General features: G+C 38.3%; 1 protein-coding gene across 1 annotated transcript in view; it reads right to left on the bottom strand.

Annotated features, from left to right (window-relative positions):
• Positions 1-17,055, bottom strand: part of LOC146146875 (uncharacterized) — a 71,721-nt gene that overhangs the window by 38,635 nt on the left and 16,031 nt on the right. The window contains exons 11-27 of the mRNA XM_083387700.1: positions 16,896-16,994; positions 15,364-15,462; positions 14,315-14,413; positions 12,462-12,485; positions 11,282-11,350; positions 10,535-10,663; positions 10,013-10,111; positions 9,422-9,520; positions 8,810-9,007; positions 7,896-7,998; positions 7,365-7,459; positions 6,760-6,858; positions 6,059-6,151; positions 4,706-4,784; positions 2,743-2,848; positions 2,067-2,183; positions 686-925 (exon numbers count right to left, since the gene is read on the bottom strand). Of these exons, the coding sequence (XP_083243826.1) occupies positions 686-925; positions 2,067-2,183; positions 2,743-2,848; positions 4,706-4,784; positions 6,059-6,151; positions 6,760-6,858; positions 7,365-7,459; positions 7,896-7,998; positions 8,810-9,007; positions 9,422-9,520; positions 10,013-10,111; positions 10,535-10,663; positions 11,282-11,350; positions 12,462-12,485; positions 14,315-14,413; positions 15,364-15,462; positions 16,896-16,994 (1,847 nt within the window). The remainder of the gene's footprint in view (positions 1-685; positions 926-2,066; positions 2,184-2,742; positions 2,849-4,705; positions 4,785-6,058; positions 6,152-6,759; positions 6,859-7,364; positions 7,460-7,895; positions 7,999-8,809; positions 9,008-9,421; positions 9,521-10,012; positions 10,112-10,534; positions 10,664-11,281; positions 11,351-12,461; positions 12,486-14,314; positions 14,414-15,363; positions 15,463-16,895; positions 16,995-17,055) is intronic.

The raw sequence follows: 17,055 nt of genomic DNA, 5'->3' as shown, positions 1-17,055 counted from the left end.
CCCTAAAAACCGGGTCGACTTGGGTCCGATCTGAATCACCCTCGCCGCGATACCCTCACCCTCGGTGAGAGGGGGCAGCTTCCTGGGGCTATGCAGTAGGCTATGGGGGGTTACAGAGTTAAAGCTATGTGTGAGACAATTGCTAAATTGAATAGGCGACGAAAAGATTTCAGTAATAATTACGCCAAGAGGTTTAGGTTTTTAAACATTCAAATACAACCTTAAAGGTCCAGAAATTAACACTGAAAGGTTCTAAGCAAAATTAGTTTGCTTTGAAACCTGTTTTAAATTTAATGAAAGTAGCAACGGATTTTACTGAAATAAACAACGTACACGTTTCTTTTTATGTTTGGAAACAAATGGTCAATTTATGCTTTATGCAAAACAAATATAATGCTTTATACGAAATAACAACTGAATGATTTTAGAAATACATTTCGCCAACGCTATCAAGATTTTTCAAACCGAGAATAAAAAAAATTAATTATTCCGGTCAGCGGTTTTATGGCTCATACCCCTATGATGCTTTTAGCGAAATCTGTATTTTCTACAATCATTAAAAAGATTGATGTTCTTACAAGGCTTTAAAAAATATGATTTTCAAACTACAAAGACTCACAGTTTTAGGTGGAACTTAATAAATACAAGAACATCAAACAACGAAAAACACAAGTACACAACTCACTCCAAGAAGCCAGCGCCTCGCGGTCCCATCTCCAGAATGCGAGCTGCTTTGCCCTCCATATCGTACAGGGTTGGGTTGCTCGGTGACGTCAGAGCAGTTGCGTGACGTCGTCGCGCGAAGCGGCACGTGACCCGGGTGGGGGCGCGGCACGACTTGGGGGGCACAACGATGCGCAGGTTGTGCTGTCGGGAGCCCCTCATGGTTCCACCCCTGGCGTCCACCATGAAAGACACCAGGAAACTGAAATCAAGGGGGTTGAAGGGTTAAAGCAGTGGTTCTTAACCGGGGTGCCCGGCACTCTAGGGCAGTGGTTCTCAACCTTTTTTAGCTTACGGACCGGTGAAATTTCAAAACAAATTTTGCGGACCGGTGGGCCTTTAAAAATCAAAATCAACCCAAAATGTAATTACGACAAAAGTATGCAACTTTAAAGCAAAGACTGGAAACTTCAATTAAATTAGCAATTTCATACGTGGTATACGAAAGTTTTTCACATGCAACTATCTTAATGTAGAAGAATTCAACGACGTGTAGCCTACTTATAAACAGTTGGGCACAACACTGCGCATTGTAACGTACGGCAAGTCCAAAGTAGACAATTAACTTTATGTTACGTTACAATGCTGCAAATTACGGAACAGGCGAAGTTCTTAATTTGGTGAACAAGCTTTTAACATCTTGCATTTTGTAATGAGATATAAAATTGTAATATATTTGGCGGACCGACAGAAAAGTTGACGCGGACCGTCGGTTGAGAACCACTGCTCTAGGGCATCAGTGTTTCTTAATACGTGAATGGTTCAGCCCAGGGTGAATAAAATTTTTGCATGGGTGAACGAACAAAAATGGGTGAATAAGGGTGAACCGCTCAGCAAAAATACGAGCAAGGGTGCCGCAAACTATTTTTAATTCTGTAGGGTGCCGCAAGCCAAAAATGTCTGCGAAACACTAGGTTAAAGGTTATAAGGTCGATTAAGAAATCCGACCATTTAGGTTTCTAAAAAATACTTAAATGGTAACAATTAAAAAAATAGAAAAAAGTATTGTTACTTTACTTTTTTGACTTGGTAAGGTAGCCTGGAATAGAAAAAAAAACTCATTTTGGGGCCACTGATATCTAAGCCTTTTTTTCAAAGTAGACATGTAACATGGTGTAAGAGCTAAGAATATATTTTTGTTTCTCGATTAAAAAAAAAAGTTTATTTGAACAATATTGATCGTATAACAAAGACTATAAACACTATTTACGCTGATTTGTCTAAAACTGAGTCTAAAATGCGAAATAATTCAACACAGCACTGTGATATCTAGACGGACGGGCTGACTGTTCGAAAAGTTGGCCAAACCGCGACAGACACCAACAAAGCGAATGACGTCATACCCATTGCATCTCGGGCTCCTTGGGGACTTGACGTTGTCACTTTCGGTTGTGGCGGACGACGACCAGGACATTCGCGTGCCGGCCAAGCTGCCTTCCAAAGTGGAGTACTTCGTGTCCCTGACGTTATAAGAAGGATTGGTTAACGTTTGCAATGAGATTTTGGATATTTTTATACTGATAGGCGTGTTGGTATGTTTTTTTGGAGAATGAAGATTTTACTTCGGCTTAGAGCTGCTTGTAATTTTACTTGTAATTTAAAGTTCTTGTTTCATGCACAACCCGAAAGCTATACCAGTTTACCTCAAGATATTTGTTTTACATTTCAAAAAGATATTAAACTTTTAAACTTGGAAAGAACAGTTAGGTAACAAATAAAGATCTGCAAACTTTAGCAAAATTTTGTTCCATTTATTACTTTAGTTTAATCTGTATAACATGTTCTTTCTATGCTGTAATGATACCGCCAGGTTAAAATTGAAAATCGATCAGTTTGTTGGGTGTAGGAGAAATAAACGTTTTTTAGAACAAAACCCATAATTATCGTGACATAAAATGCAACTTCTTTAATAATAACGCTTTTATGTTGCCCCGAAGTGCAACTACAAGACGTGGTCTTGTGCTAGTATAAATCAGAAAACTAGAAAAAGCATTCAAGGACTAATTTGCTGGCACTTACTTGCTGACGGCAAACATGGAGGCCTCAGTCGGTACAATGCTGTCGTCACCAAGTTCCTTTAGCTCGTTGTTGCTCAGAAACCCTCCCCCTACCATACTCCCGTCAACTGCACAAGGAAAAATTAACATTAGGAGCACAGAAAAGATTAAGCGATGCGCGTGTTAGGGGATTATAATGCCCGTAAGCAACACAATCATACAAAAAAAAATATTGCAGATTTTGGTTAAGAGGAAGTAAATGTTATAGAAACTCTATGCACCTTTCTTAATAAAGGTTTTGCTTTTAGGTTTTAAAATAAACAGCTAATCAACCACAAAAAATTGTATTGTTTGAAACCTGGTATCGTTTTTTTTTGTTACCGCGTGACACATGTGTATTATAACTGATACACATGAATTAGTTTTAAACCCCAAAAAACAAAATTTAGAACGGCAAGCAACATATGAGTGCGACGTAACTTTCTTAAATACCTGAGTTGTATGCTGCATCTTGTGAAACACTGGCATCAAATGTATGCAATACATCAATACACCATGCTACAAAAAGAGGCCTGCCACAAAGCAACGACTACAACAATGACGTAGATTAAAGGCGTTCTACTTTGACACAAGTTTACGCGAACAAAGCCCTCCCTAAAGCTGTATAGTTGTTCTCCGGGACAACGCAGTAGGCCAAATGTAAACGTCCAGCTAAACCTTATTCGGGTATGTTTACATAGCATTTCCATAAGCACATTCGCAACTGCGTTCCGTTTCAGATTTAGCGACATTTTTTCAGGGGCCAGTAAAGATTAGCAAAATAAAAATCAGGTATGTCGGGTGCGATCTCACTAGCAGTTAGCTTTTAATAGTTATGAGCATATTTCAATTTTCTGAAAACTCAAATATGCAATAGACCTTACGATACTCAACAATTGCATTTCTCAGTCAAGAAAATATTTCAGTTCAGTCCTAAAGTCTGCATCTCGCATAGCCTCGCTTTCTATCTACCAACCATTTCGACTGCCTTGGCAAACGAAACCACAACAGTATCGTTTCCGATGAACAACAAGGTGTTCAAACCAGCGAAAGAGCAGTAGCCTCTTTGCTGAGCAACCGCAGTCGATTGCGCTACGGAACAGTACCCAGGTTAAACCGCAACTGGCTTGGACTAACAGAGCCTGAGGCTGTTAACCGGAGGCTAACTGGCAGAGGATAATCGGTCTGCTGGGACTGTAGCACATTGCACCCATTAAGTCGTACACATAACAGTAAATTGATCCTATGCGCCACACATTGTAAATCAAATACCAGTGGATTTATAGCGGAAACTGATTGAAGATGGGTTTCAACGCAACTAAATGCTGGTTACTAACGGGTAACTTTCATCCTTGTACGTAGATTGCAGAAAACTCAGTGATCCGTGGCAAGCTAATTTGCAGTATATGTGCTCCCTACAACTTAAGAAGCGAGCAAGTCTTGTGAAAAAATAGAACTTTGTGAAGTAAACCTAAAACCGGTACCTTTTAAAGATAGGCGATGAAAGTACTGTACCTTGAATTTGCACTAAATAGCTGTCATTCTGTATTGAAGTTTTTCCATATACTTATATGTATATCCACAACCTTCAGAGCCAGAGGCTTTAAATTAAACTATAACACCAAGCGCAGCCACAAGTAAAGTATGACACGACTTGACAAATAAAAAGTTTTACGCCTCAATCATCACCCGAAACGTTTACACGGCCATTTCTTGTTACAAAACCGCTAACATTCCATGCGCTGTTAACGCCAAGCTATCTTGCCCTAACAGCGAACAGAATAACGGAAATGTCACCGAGAAAAATAATTTTAGACATAACGGTAAAACGTTACCTCTGCAAACAAACAGCTTATTGTTCGGCGCAAATATCAATTCAAGCGGTCGTAAAACGAGAATGTAAACAGGAACCCACGCGATTGGGTTTTCAAGACTTGTATGCCTACCTTCGTCATCCGACGCGTCCGACATAAATCCTTCGTTGACTGTTTCCGGAATGTTCATCTTTCGCTTTTCCTCGGTCACCTGAAAGTATAAGGGCAAATAGAAACGGAATAAGGCCGGGAAGCCGTTTTATGACCGGGCCGCGTTATCAATGCCGCCAAATGACCAAGAAATATGCGAAAATTGCTTCAAAGGCAGCAAATTTGCCGCATGGGCTGGGTTTGAAGTGTCGGTCATTTAAAGCCATGGCAAGGTGCCTGTGTTTGATGAAACAATACAGTTCTGAAAGCAGTTCGATTAAAACAACTTTTTCGCCACTTGTGATCTTTTAATCGCGGCACACTTCAAATTAAAGCGATAGGAACTGCTTGGAACTCAATCTGTACGATTTAATTAAAAATGAATGACAATAGAAAAAGGGAGTAAAAACATAATTTGACACTAAGCGGCATAAAAAAGAATCTCCATAACAATTAAGCCCTTAAATAAATTCTATACTCCATAACAGACTACTAGGGACTTTCAAGTGTAGTAGAATGTGTAGTAGAAAAATAGCGTTTAGCTAGTTTTGTTTTTAAGTATAGCTTCGCCTATAAGATGCATCGTAAGTCTTCAAAACCTGACGAAAAGAACAAATCCTAAGTACATTACATAATGCGCTAAGTTGTACTGTCACCGAAACTGGGCGATTAGGCCAAATGTTCGACAGTTCTTAAAACACCTACCAACTAACTTACTCCGACGCTGTCCAATATCTCAAAGCGGCTCCTACTCTAATCGTGCGATACACTGCGCAGGCGTAAATTATTGACTAGAAGATTTGCATCAATGTATGTCAACATGCAACGACGAATGTTTTTACACGACCGCAAACGCGAAACTGTGACTGACACTTAAACAACGGGTCAGGTTCGCCGTGTTTATGCCAGCGTTTATCGTTGGGAGCGAAACAGGTGCTGTTTGTGGAAACGATATACGCGCGAGAGTGAATCGTTGTCGAGTGTTTATTTTTGTAGACCGAGTAATATACTGGTTTTACCTAACTTCTGTAAGTTGGAATATGTGTCCAAAACGCGAGTTACGAAGTACTAAATTACAAAAATAAAAATTATATCTGTTGTAATTTCTTTGTGTATACGTATGTTTTTAAAAAAAGATTTACAAAAAATATTTTTATTTATTTATCAGAAAATAATATGCATTTTACGTTCTTTTAAAATACATTATTTTACCTCATTTGAAGCAAAAAATTGATTTGTGTTTCACATTTGTACGTTTGAATTACGTCTATCACACTGCAAATAACGTGTTAACTTTTCATCCCATGACAAATCCAAAATATTAAGAAGTCTTACCGTTGTAGTGGTCTCGGTGGTAATTGTCTTGAGAGTGTCCACAACCGAAATATATCCGAGGCGTTTTGCCAGAGACAAGGCAGTGTTCCCGCTCTGCGCAACAAATGGGAAATAATTACGGCAAATCCAAACTTAACGCTTGCAGACTGCCGGGATGAGGGGCTTAGACCCTTTATGACCCAACAGCTATTTATGTAACACGAAACCCATCATGTGATAAAATATTTAGTATTCCACTCCACCTCAACATTTTATTTTCCTATAGCGTAAGCTATTTTTTTGTGTTGGTAACATACAATTATCGCACCATTAACGAGTTGTTCCGCCGAAGGATATTTTAAACTGTTCGCCAAAGGTACTTCAATAACAAATACAACATCATGTTTCTCGTTAACTTTATAATATATCTTTGTAAATGGCTGTATTTGTCTAATTCTAAATTGGGTAATTAGGTGGCACCATATAAAAACAAATTGTATTATATTCTCGACAAGCTTTCGCACAACCGTTCTTTACCAGGTCTAAGTCACCTTAAGAAGCACGGTTGTGCGAAAGCTTGTCGAGATTACAATACAATATCTTTATATAGTGCCACCTGATTACCCTATATTTATTCTAGATGATTTTGGTACATATATAATATATCTATGATCAAACATAGGCAATAAATCGCGGACCGACGAGGCAAAGCCAAAACGTACCGTGGTTAGCTCGTTAGGGGAAGCACCGAACTTGATGAGCAGGTCGACCACGTGAGTGTGACCCTGTTGCGACGCCTGGTGGAGTGGTGTGTAGCCGTTCTGGATGGGAGGTACGCGTTTAAAAGTCAGCAATTAAGGATGGCATATTAGCCAGGTAATTTTGAAGTTAAAACACGCACAAGTAACACAACAAATAGCAGGGCGAAAATAAAACATAGGAATTTAAACAGGGGGCTTGTTTTGTTACAATCAACGAACAGCTTGAATTTTTCTGGATAGTACGGGAATCGTAGAATGATTCTCCTTTAACAAAATCAAAAACGGTTCCCCGCTAAACGAGTGGCGTTTCTGGGGCCAGAAACAAAAGTCAAAGTTGGGCAAATTATGGGATATTTAGATGGAATTTGAACAGCAATCCGGTTTTGTTACAATCAACTTGAATGGCTAGATTATTTGGATAGGACGGAAAGTGGTACTTTAACAAAATTGAAAACAATGGGTCAGCTAAACGAATTGCCTTTTAGGCTAAGAAAATGATAAATTTTCGGCAAATTGCTAAACGGCAAATTGTTAGACCGCAATGGTTTTATAAAAGTCAATCTTACCTTGGTTTTGGCGTTGACCTTGGCTCCGAGCGAGAGCAGATAATTGGCGATCTTGATGTTACCATGATGGGCAGCAACGTGTAACGGAGTGCATCCTGCAACGTTGTTACAGCGGGGTTTATTGAGGATGCAAGACGATACAGTTTTGGCGATGCGACGTTGGATGATAACACACAATTTATAATCGACATTTCGATGATTATGCAGTACACTTTTATTCGACGGCAAAACTGCCTTTTGAAAATCTGTTTGAAAGCTTTCGTTTAGGTTTGACTTTTCCTATACAATTTGTTTTATTACTATTAAGGAGTTTTGACCTGGCAGTATGTTATCTATAAATGCCATATGATGCAACTTGGAAGGTTATCACGCGATCGGTATAGACATAATAGAAAATGTGCATGTAAAAAACATGTATATGTTTTATACAGCTTTTGAACATGGCAACCCACTAGTATTTGCGATTTACCGTAAACAAACCATAATGTAACCGAAGCACGTATTACGTAACACTTGCGTTATGCAACTTACCTGATTTTGTCAGCGGGTCTACCAATGATTCGTTGTCGTAGAGCACTTTAGCCACAGATACCCTGTCCTCCTGGGCAGCCAAATGCATGGGACTCAATCCGTGCTGTTCAAAAAATATATATTTAGCCTTGTGCTGTCCTATATTTAGTTTATTTGAGGCCTCGGAGGTAAGGTTCGGTTGTCCTACGATATTTCTACTGCTCAACAGTAACATTTATGAGGAGTAGTTTTCTGTCTTTTATATTTGGAAAAGTTTTTTTGACTGATTTGATGCTTTCCGAAGGTTTAAAGTCACATTCGCGGCGTTTAAGTCACGGAAGCAGCTACAAGGATAATTATTAATTATACAACTGACCATTTTAAAACAATTCACGAATAATACCCCAAAGATGGAAACTAAGTAATCCAACACAATTGGCTCGATTTTAGCTTATTAAGGTTTAAACTATGGGTAAAATTATACATACAAAGTCGCCTATTCCTGCTTGAATGTATTGAGACACGCGCCTTTTACAGTGATTAATATCAAAACGCCTTTTAAAATCAGTCAGCCTATCAAGGAGAACCATAAAGACAAGGAAGGCCAACAAAAAACATAGCCAGCGGTGAGATTCGAACTCACGACCCTCGAAACGCTGCGCATAGTCCACCATATAACAGTCGTTCTTAAGCTTATTAACGTTCAAATCGCACGGTGGCGGCAGCGTTGACGTTGGCGTCCTTGGCCACCAGCAAGCTGCACATGTCCGTGTTGCCAGCGTTACCAAAAAGCCTTTGAAAATCAGTTAGGGAAATTATAAAATAAAGACAAGCCCAAAAAGTAGCCAGCGATGAGATTCGAACTCCCAACCCACGAAACGCCGCGCATAGGCCAACATACAACCGTTTTAAGCTTATTAACGTTCAAAACGCACCTTGGCGGCAGCGTTGACGTTGGCGTCCTTGGCCACCAGCAAGCTGCACATGTCTGTGTGGCCCACTTGCGCCGCCAAGTGGAGAGGTGTGAAGTCCATGCGCGTGGTCGCGTTGGGGGCCGCCCCGTACTCGAGAAGCGTGATGGCGATCTCGACCTGGTTCTTCTTGGCGGCGATGTGCAAAGGTGTGTAGCCGTTCTGCGAAATGGGACACGCATTTAATGGCATATTTTGGTGGATATTTAAAGTTTTGTTTTGTTAGTTTCTAATGCATTTTTTGTAGGATATTTTTTGATATTTTCGTGGATGTTTTCACGTTTTTTGTTAATTTCTAATACATTTTTTGTACATTATTTCCCATTTTGTTACGAAATGTTCGCCTGCGCTAGCTAATCTGCTTGTAAGCAGAGTTATGTGCTTAGCTAATCTGCTTTGTCTAGTCAGCAGAGTTCTGTAAATTTTATTTGGTTTGACAAAACAAGAAAAAACACAAATCTCAATGTACGACTTAAAAAGTTGTAGACAATAATACTAAATTTTTAATGATAGAATTAAATTTAGTTTACCTTATACTATAAAATTTCTTAATATCTTTACTATACAAACATTAACCTTTCCCGAAACGTGCGGGGAAGCCCCGTTCTTGAGAAGAAGGTGCGCCACCTGCTGGTTGTCGTAGTGCGCCGCCACGTGGAGAGGAGTCAAGCCGTTCTACAGAAAGCAAAGAGAAGCGTTATAGCATAATGATCAAGCAAATTGGCTGAAGGTTGTGATTCAACGTAAAATGAACATCGAAGGCTGTTTAGAAGTTGGTATAGATTAGTTATGATGAAAATAAATAAATAAATATTTGAAACGTTAAAACATTTATACCTATTTCTGTGTGGGTTTTTTATCTGTTTTTTCAACACCACAAACCTATACTAATTTTCGAATAACCTTTGATGTAATTTATATTTTCCGTATATTTTTTATATTTTTTTTTCTGTATTTATTTTGTAAGATATTTATTTTTTCTATATTTTTAATCTATATATTTTTCAATATTTTTTTTGGATGGAATCTATAATAAATTTCCGACTAAACTTTTGATTCATTCTACGTCTAATTAGATGATATACATTTCTTAATTTAAAATGAGTGGCCACTCTAGAGAAAACAAATCGTTTTTAAACCGTAAGAGGAGCTTAATGTTAGTCTTACTTCTCCTCCGGCGTCGGGTGACGATCCACGTTTGAGCAGTAAATTGGCCACCTCGATTTGACCATACTTTGCAGCTAGATGCAGCGCAGTGAAGCCCTTCTGCAAATTACAAGGAGGCGTTAGCGCTTTGCTCCAAAACAGAACTGTTTGTTATACTTAAATTAGTTGTATTTTTGGCGGTTTGGCTTTTACCAGCCGGTTACTATTTTGGTCTCAATAATCGTAAACATTAACAAAAACATACATTAGTGACAGTGAATCTATAATATTAAAGATTATACCACAAAGTACATTATCCGGAAATCATTGAAATAATAAAATCATTGAAATAAATAATTTCTTTCGTCAAATCTTCACTGTTAAACTTCTGCTTGAAGAATTGTTTTTCATTTCACGGGAGTTATATCTTTTTTGTAAAAAAGTGGTAGGCGTCAGAATTTGGAGCTTCATTTCTTGTCGGATTTTACTGCCATTTTAATCGAACGTATAATTTTGATTTGTTAAATGAGCAACAATTTAAACCTTGGTCGCCATAGAAACCGAGGCTCCCTTGTCCAATAAGAACTCGCATACGTCCACGTGACCTTCTCTGGCCGACACGTGCAGCGGAGTGTGACCGTCCTCCATGATTTCGTCCACAACAGCTCCGTGCTGCAAACGGGGTAAAATGTCGATATCAGTAAAATAAAATCTACTTTATAACGGCAACAACTAGAGTGCCAGTTATAGCCTACATTGTAACCCGGCGGCGGCTGTTATCCGATCATGTTATTCCTATCGCCTTCTATGACAGGTAAACAGGTAAAGTATTGGAACTAGTCCGTTGACGATAATAGTGTCATAAAAATTTCAACGAAGTTCTTCAATGCCAGCAACTTTATTTCTTGCCTTTTTTAAAAAAAAATTAATAGAAAATTTCAATCTTGAGAGAAACTTTTTTTATATAAAAAAAAATGTTATTAACAGCAGATGTATTTACTACTCATGTCAAGAAGACTCGATTAGACTTGTATGATGAAGGCAACTAATCCCTTACTGAAGTGGTGGGACTAAGAAAACGAAATCTAATTGAGAATGTTTTTAAGAGAGAGAATGTTTTTAAGAAACAAATGCTGCAATCATTCAGTAAAGCTTTTAATTACGCTGTTTCAACAGAATTTTACATGTATGGTAGATTTCCCCGGCAATTGGCAGGGAGTTCCTTAACTATCGCTGTCAGCTCAAGGTAAAAATAGACTTTTAATAAAAAAACTATTAAATCTAACGAACCTGTATCAGAAGCTTGACAATATCCAATTTATCGAGTCTCGCGGCCAAGTGCAGGCAAGTCTGCGATTCCTGAAAGGGTAAAAGCGATAATAACGTGCATTGCTTTGCAACGACCTTTTCGCCAGACAGAAAATAAACAGTACAACCACTAGTGGCGGTATTGAGCTGACAGTCTCCTTGAAGATTTTCGGCGTTGATTAAATATCCTTCAGTGCAAATTGAATCATTACCTTCTTGTTACATACGGCACCGTTTTAGAGGCAAATTGCATTATTTTAAGATAACAGACTCATGATAATCAAAAACAATTCTCCTGTTAATTTTGATATTATTACTACGATGCCTGGTATAGCAACAGTTCATATAACTGACTCAGTAGGAAGACTGCAAATAAAATTGGGGTTGCTTTGACTAACGGCACAAAAAATCCTTAAATAAAATTTGACTAGTTATCGTTTTGATCGTTAATGGCTGTTTATAAATTATATATATATTTTGTTGACTAGTTGTTAGGCTACTTTCCGGATGGTTTCCAGATTTTTGTCTATACGCCAAAAGAGTTGCATTTGAAAATTGCGTCTTGTTTGTAATCAAGGTTTTCGAGTAATTGCCAATAGAAATAACCCATCGCATTTATTAGTAACAAAATGCGAGTAACGCTTTTCGTTAATATTTATACTTGGATAGCAAGAAGTTCATATATTTGTCAGGGGTGAATTCAAGTCTAGCAGAATAACAGAAAACAGTTTCATGAAATGCACGTAGCCTATATTATAAAAAATCCAAAACAACAGTGGATGATACCAGATAAAATCAGGTCGTAGTAAGGAAGTTAGGTGTAAGACAGACAACAGTGTTATGAACAAATCATTAAAAGATGACTGAAGTCCTCGTCAAGTAGTTTTCAAAATACATGTAGGTCTACGGTCATTTTCAACAAGCATTAAATCCCAGTCACCTAATTAACCTTATAATTAAATGTAGACATGATAAATATTACCATATTCGACATAAATAACCCATATTACCAATAAAGCACTTCAACATGAGTCATGTCAATTGCGTATATGACGTAAGCCAAAGTTAAGTCATTTGTTCAAATAACTTGAGTCAAGTCAAGCCATGTAAGCCGAACAACTCAAGTTAAGTCATTTCAACACTGATTTACTATCATACTCACCTCAACGTATATTCCTTCCCAATCCTTGTAGGCATTAACGAGAACAACACTTTTAATAACCAGTCATAGTGCTAATGCATTATTCACAGGCTAAAACCTTTTGCATTACTTCGACCGAACTAAATAGTCGTAGTGAAGTTTTTTAGACTACTTTAACCATTTTTCAGGCTATACATTTGGGGTGTTTTATTGCCAGGATTTTATAGTATATTTTATTTCATACTAGTAGGGTAAAATAAATTCCACCCCAGACAATAAGAGTTTTAGAAATAATTTTTTTTTTTCAAATTTAGAAATAAAATGCTTAGGACTTTTAGACAAAAAACTACATTATGTTTTGTCGTTGGTCTCACATTAGGTATAGTCTAAGTTTCACTTCTTTTTAACTATAAGTGCTGACTTATACCTGAATAAAACCAACTATTACACAATATACCAGAGCAAGAGCATGTACATTGCAACAATGACATACAATAAATGTATATAGGTACGTTACGGGGGGAAGACAAGCATGGCGGATTTTACATAAAAACGAATACAACAAAGCAAGCACGACATAATGTACAATAACTGAGGAACGTTTGCGCGCCGGTTTGCCTTAAATTCAAGTTGTTTTTAGTTTTCTAAACTCGCCTTTGGTTTAGCTTGCTTGCGCGTCATATTAGGGAACGTTCCGTTTTTTAGGGTTTCTTAGACCAAATTATTGGTATTGCAGCGAAATGGATACTTCGAAAGATGGAATGGCTTCAGGCATGTGTTTTTATCATTAAACTTGTACCGGCGCGGGAACGTTCCGCAATTCACAACACAGCAAGCAAAACAAAAGGCGAGACGATAATAATCGTAACATCAACACCAAACGGCACACTTGTCAGGAAAAAGGGCGTTTATTCAACTTTGATCAATTAAAGGACACATTTTCAACAGGAGTACACCAAGGTGGCGTTTCAGTCAGGAAAAAGGTGGAGTCATTATGGGTGCGGCCAAAAAAGGCATGTCCAACACGCGTGACTAAAAATTAAGGTAGCTATATTACTGTCTTCTAAACCAATTCCAGCCTTAAGTAAACTACTGGATCTCGATTGCGAGGCAGCGCGGTGAACTAATTACAGTGCTTTTTAGCTGCGATTCGAATGGGCAAGCGCGAAAGACTAGAAGATGCATTTAACACTGCGGGCAACGCGGGACAAGCAAAAGTGCGTGTTCGTGGGCTGTAAAGTCAGCTTTACCTGATTAGTAACAAACGATTTTAAAGCGCAAAAAAGTAAGGGTAAAGTTTCGAACCCCCTATAATTTACTTGACCTCATTGATTGAAGATACGTTATTCAAGTTTGTTGAGCTAGGGCCTACCTCTACCTAGCTTATAGTTAATGATGTAGAAAGAAAGCGTTACTCACTTTACCTTCAAAACTATAACTTCCTGAAGAAAACAATCACTGCCCAAAATTTTAACTCAAACTTCGCCCCAACACTCGCATTTGAGTGGATATTGCAATTGGGCTGGACAACTTCAACATATATTCAATATATGCGAAAATATTTTTTTCATTCAAAGTACCCGGTTTGTAATTAGGTAGCCTAGCAGATTATGTAGCAAAAATTTCATAAAAAATTATAAAACGTGGCACCACCATGCGAATATGCAAAAACTCTTTTCTGTTACGACTATAAAAAAATGGACGGACAGCAACAACAACAACAACAACAACAATCAAACAACAACAACACAAACACGTAACGTGTTACGTCATTGGCAAAGGCGGCGGTTTTCCTCAGTTATTGTAACAAAACATTCGTGCGTGCGCGCATTGGGGGAGACGGGGGGGGGGGACAGCTACGAGCTTTTCTGCACCTGTTTTCTTGTGTCCGGTCGTGCGCCTTTCTTCAGAAGATACTCGACGATCTCGATCTTGTCGGAACGCGTCGCCATGTGCAGAGCCGTCTCGCCGCGCTGATTGGTCGAAAGAAGAGGTTACTCGGGGTTAAATGTGCCGCTCGTTTTTTAACACTTGTTTGGCTTTGACAATTCATTATCAAGCTATACGTTACATATCCGTGCACATTGCACCTAACTACCTTTAACGTTTTGGGAATGGAGCTTGATTCAAATGGCGCTTAGGTAAAGTAAAATTACTACTTTTCAATGGTGTAATAGTTTTGACTATTATTCTGAATAGTTTCTATAAGGTTCAAAACGAGGAAAGCGTAATACAGTGAGAAAAAAACAGTTGACAGGTGAATATGATTCATCAAAGTTAAAATCAATATTAAACATAAAACTAGAATACATTTTCGTCTTTTGACTGGTAGAGCTGCCAGTGCATCCATTTGCAGTTTGAGAAAAATAAATATTTTATATCTGAAAAACGTTTAGGACTTTCGCATTGAACTCCTCCGATCTTTGGTTCGATATTTAAGTTGGTAGGGGAGTAGTGAAAAAAAAACAATTGAAAAAACATTCACAAAAAAAAAGGTCTTTCAAGACCTGAAATTGCATCGTTTGACAATTTTTGAATATGATTCGAAAGCAAAACAGTATAAATGCGGTGGTCAACACAATTGTTCAATTGTTTTTTAGCGGCACTCCCAAGACACGTATGACTTAAGCTGCACATAAAATAAAGTGAAAGACTCTATTCAACGGACTTTAAGAAACATAGGGTTTCTAAAATAAAATTTTCAATATGTAAATCAAATCGAATACATTCAAGACTTTGTGGCAACCCTGTAATAGCCCACCAGCCGGCCTACCAGTGTTATTAACAGACTGCTGCATGGTCAGACATTAAGATTTGGATATTGCACGACGATCGTACGACGACTTTAAATTGAAAAAAAAAATAAAAAAAAAATTTAAATTTCATATATCACAGAATTGCACGCGGAAAAACGGCAGCTTACCACATTGACAGTATCAAGCTTGGCGTTTTTCTTGATCAGGAAATGAACTATCTCGACATTTCCCATGAAGCAGGCGATATGCAGAGGCGTGAGTCCAGACTAAACAGATGAAAAACAACGTTTACATAAATGCTCGAAGGTAAAATATAATGTGGACGGGCATTCACTTCTAGTACCCGAAAAAAATCATTGATTTTAAACGTCTCAGAAAAGGCGTAAACGGTTTATGAAGGTGTCTATATGCCATAACAGCTGAAAATATAGACTTATAAATTTTAGCAGTGGCCCAATGCGTAGAAATGAATTAGACAAGTTGTTATGTTAGCCTGCTTTTAGAGATATTAGGATTATGCCTTAGTTTACGAATTTTTTTTTTCACATAAAAACAAAGTGAATATAATCCTCTAAAAGCAAGTAGTAAATTACACGAAACTTTTCAAAAGACTATTGCAATCCGTTAGTGATAATATCATACATATCAAGATTTACGTTCCGAGACATAACGCTTCAGGATAGAGATTAATGAAAGTAAAGTTCCGCCGTCCAATGCCAATACACAGCTGCTCCGTTGCGCAACATTTCGAGCATAACAGAGTATATATTGCTCTTTCGGGATTCGATCGTCCCTAATGCGGGCCTTAAATTATTGATTGCGAGCACGTGAGCGGGACGACGGACTTGTCAATAAAACATGAACTGCCAGCGGAAGGGAATCGGTCAATGCTCAGGGCGCGTCAAGGGGCCGTTTGCCGATGATATTTTAGGTCGAAGACTGTATTTCGGGTTTCGGTTTATGGACTAGGGATTTAGGTAATATCGCATTGGAGTGGATACCACATAACAAGAGGTGGTATTGGTATTCGTCCGATACTATAGGGTGGTATCGGTGCCGATCCGAAACCAAATTAATATTATATGAATTTCAGGCGTGGTTTGCGATCAAACGCAGGTATTTCTACAATAAAAGGTAATATTATCACACACTTGTAGGTTAACAACTGGAGGTAACTGAACTTGGTTTTGGCCTAATAACCTGAAAACAAATTGCCGCTGAATGTTTCATCTATTTTACTTGTTTAAGGCGAGTGTGGGCGTAATTTGGTATGGGTCCGGATCGCGACAGTTTTAGTCGTAAACATCAGCTAGTGGAATAAAATACGAATCGGACATCCATATTTACGACACTAAGTCGATATTATGATTGGATTCTTTATTAATAGCCGTATTTGTCTAATTCTAAATCTTTGAATCAGCTGGCACTGCTGTAGGACAAGTTGCCTTGCAATGTTCGCAAACAGTGGTACAACCATACTTAATCAGGTCAACGTGTAGAAAGTATTTGAATGGGAAAAGTGACTTGTGCGAAAGTTTAGTTTTGATATTTTAGTTGCTAGTGGTGTTCGCGATAATAAAGGAAAAAGCAGTCCACTAACCCCTGCAAAACGACGAAAGTACTTCTCGTTTGGATAGTAAAGCGTTCTATCCATGGACACCAGTTGCCTAAAAACGTGAAGCAAGAATTATTATATTACCTCGGTGACGGCCTCAATATCAGCATGGTGCGCCACCAAGAGTTGAACCACCGCCATTCTGTTCTTCTTGCATGCCACATGAAGCGGTGTGAATCCGTTCTGTGTGAAAAAAACACAACAATGGGTAAAGTACAACGTAACGTACTGATTGCAATAATGT

The sequence above is a fragment of the Ascidiella aspersa genome, chromosome 4 (genome assembly GCF_963924565.1).
Source record: "Ascidiella aspersa chromosome 4, kaAscAspe10.2, whole genome shotgun sequence".
In the NCBI taxonomy this organism is placed as follows: Eukaryota; Metazoa; Chordata; class Ascidiacea; order Phlebobranchia; family Ascidiidae; genus Ascidiella; species Ascidiella aspersa.
Note: the sequence above shows the minus strand (reverse complement) of the source record. Positions and strands in the feature narration are given on the sequence as shown.